Source organism: Tupaia chinensis, unplaced genomic scaffold (genome assembly GCF_000334495.1).
Source record: "Tupaia chinensis unplaced genomic scaffold, TupChi_1.0 Scaffold147038_1, whole genome shotgun sequence".
In the NCBI taxonomy this organism is placed as follows: domain Eukaryota; kingdom Metazoa; phylum Chordata; class Mammalia; order Scandentia; family Tupaiidae; genus Tupaia; species Tupaia belangeri.
In genome coordinates, this window is record NW_006206889.1 from 2,601,550 (window position 1) to 2,603,860 (window position 2,311).

At 57.3% G+C, this 2,311-nt stretch overlaps 1 protein-coding gene across 1 annotated transcript in view; it reads right to left on the minus strand.

Annotated features, from left to right (window-relative positions):
• Positions 1-1,744: 1,744 nt before the first annotated feature.
• LOC102493411 (keratin-associated protein 10-12) overlaps positions 1,745-2,311 on the minus strand; it is a 5,184-nt gene continuing 4,617 nt past the window's right edge. Inside the window, exon 2 of the mRNA XM_027768661.1 lies at positions 1,745-2,311. This exon is cut by the window's right edge and continues 361 nt beyond it. Coding sequence (XP_027624462.1) covers positions 1,745-2,311 — 567 coding nt within the window.

Consider the following 2,311-nt stretch of genomic DNA (forward strand, 5'->3'; position numbering starts at 1 on the left):
AGAAAAGCTTTCCCTAGATTTGTCCCGACAAAACTTAAAAACCAGCTTGGGAGCATCGAAGGGACCAGGGGTAGGGGGGTGATTTCTCACTTTTCTTCTCTCTTCCTCTGCCTGACTCTCTCTGGTAAGCACATGTGCCCTATAGCAAACAAACAAACAAACAAAACACTAAAACTACCAATACACACAACAAGAGGTTAAGTAAACAAAGCCAGATCAAAAAAGGACATATAAAGTTCCTTTCATATGATTCTCAAGAAAAAAATTCATCTCCTGTAACAAGGCAGAGAAGCAGAGAAGTAGTTGCCCGGGGCTCGGGGTGGAGCTGAAGCCACAGATATTTACCGGGCAGGATGCGAAGTTAGGAACTTAGGTGGAGGCTGCAGGACATAGACCTCTTTCAGACATCACTGAACTGTGCAACTAAGGAGGATGTGACCTGTACCTTGACAAAGCCATCCTTACTGTGAGTGGTAGCTAAAAGCCTGCTTCAAGGGGAAGGCCCAGGGCATGGCGGCAGGTTGGGAAACAGCATGGGGGCAGGTAGGTGGGAGTAAGGTGGCCTGGGGCAAGAGTGGGGGGTTCAAGGGCAGGGATGGCAGAGCCTAGTCTATGTGGTAGGCTTCCAGGGGACGAGGGTGAGAGGGCTGACCTTCATCTGATCTTTCACTTGATGGGGACAGTGGTCTGTGCACTGCAACAGTTCTGGTGACTGCCATAACCCCCGGGGTGTCTCCCTCCCCAGTTCTCATCAATGTCCTTGTCCACATGTGCCCCCCAGCATGGACCTGACGTCAAGTGGGCCGGGCCACAGTCCTTCAGTACAAGGCTGACGTGCCCTGCAGCCGTGACTGATACTCCCCAGGGCGGGGCCCTGATGCTCTCTGAGGGAGTGAGGGTGGCGGGGGAGGCTTGGTTTGTGGGAATCCTGTATATCCTTCTACCCGCTCTGTTACGTTTTTTGTTTCTGATCAAGTCATGCATCCCCTGGAAACCCAGAGCAGCTCCTGTCTCTCTCACATCACGTTTCTGCTAAATGGTAGAACACACGGGAGGGCCGGACGTGCAGGGCAGTGGCCAGATCCACTGGCCAGCTTCATGGTGGACAAATCATGAGATTAGGTTTGCCCTGATGGAACAGTGAGTGGGAGCAAGCCACAGAGGCCTGGATCCCCCAGACCAGAGCATGCCTGCAGGTGACCAGCACCAGGAAGACCCAGGCAAGGGGACCAGGCAGTGACTGAGCCTCCTGGGTGTGGCTCTCAGCCCCACCCAGGGGCTTCCAGAGCAGTCAGGCTGCTGCCTTTGGGTTCTAGGTTAAGTCCCTCATTCTAGAAACTGCTGTCCATGTAGAGGCCTATGTCTGCTCAAAACTCTATATCCCACTCCACCCTCACCCTTGCCGCCATGAGCACCAGAGGAAGGAGAATCAGATGATCAAGATGAATTTATTAGGACTCCAAAGAGGAGCTGCCAGGTTGAGTAGAGCCCAGGTGACCCAGAGCAGAGAAACTGGGAGGGAAGGACAGATGACCAGAGGCAGGTGGGGATGCCTCCTGGAAGCACCAGTCAGGGAGTAGGGAGGTAGGGAGCTCCAGGGAACAGGGGAAGGAGGTCACATCACATCAGTACAGGCGACACATGGGGACCTCATCCTCAGGTGGAGGCAGCTCCCTAACCCAGTACAAGACTGGACTGAGGTGGCTGCCAGGGGCCACTGGCTGGCCATGGAGGGATGGCCCAGTCAGCAGCAGGAGCTCTGGCCTGAGGAAAGGCTGCAGCAGGCTGGGCGGACACAGGCTGGGCGGCAGAGCAGGGACACGCTGGAGGCCAGGCGGCAGCAGCTGGGCTGACAGCTGGAAGTGGGGCCACAGCAGCTGGAGGCAGGGGCACAGCAGCTGGAGGTGGGAGCACAGCAGGCAGGTCTGCACACGGGGCGGCACAATAGGGATACGGAAGACGAGGGTCTGCAACAGGTGGGCTTGCAACAGAGAGGCACACAGCAGGCCGGTGGGCAGGGGGAGGAGGGGCAGCAAGCCGGCTGGCAGCTAGACTGCTGGCAGCAGGAAGAGGAGGCCTCAGAGCAGACAGGCACACAGCACACAGGCTTGCAGCAGACGGGCACACAGCAGGCCGGTGGGCAGGGGGAGGAGGTGCAGCAAGCCGGCTGGCAGCTAGACTGCTGACAGCAGGGAGAAGAAGCCCCAGAGCAGACAGGAACAGAGCACATGGGCTTGCAGCAGACGGGCACACAACACACGGGCTTGCAGCAGACGGGGACACAGCAGGACTGCTGGCAGGGGGACCGAGG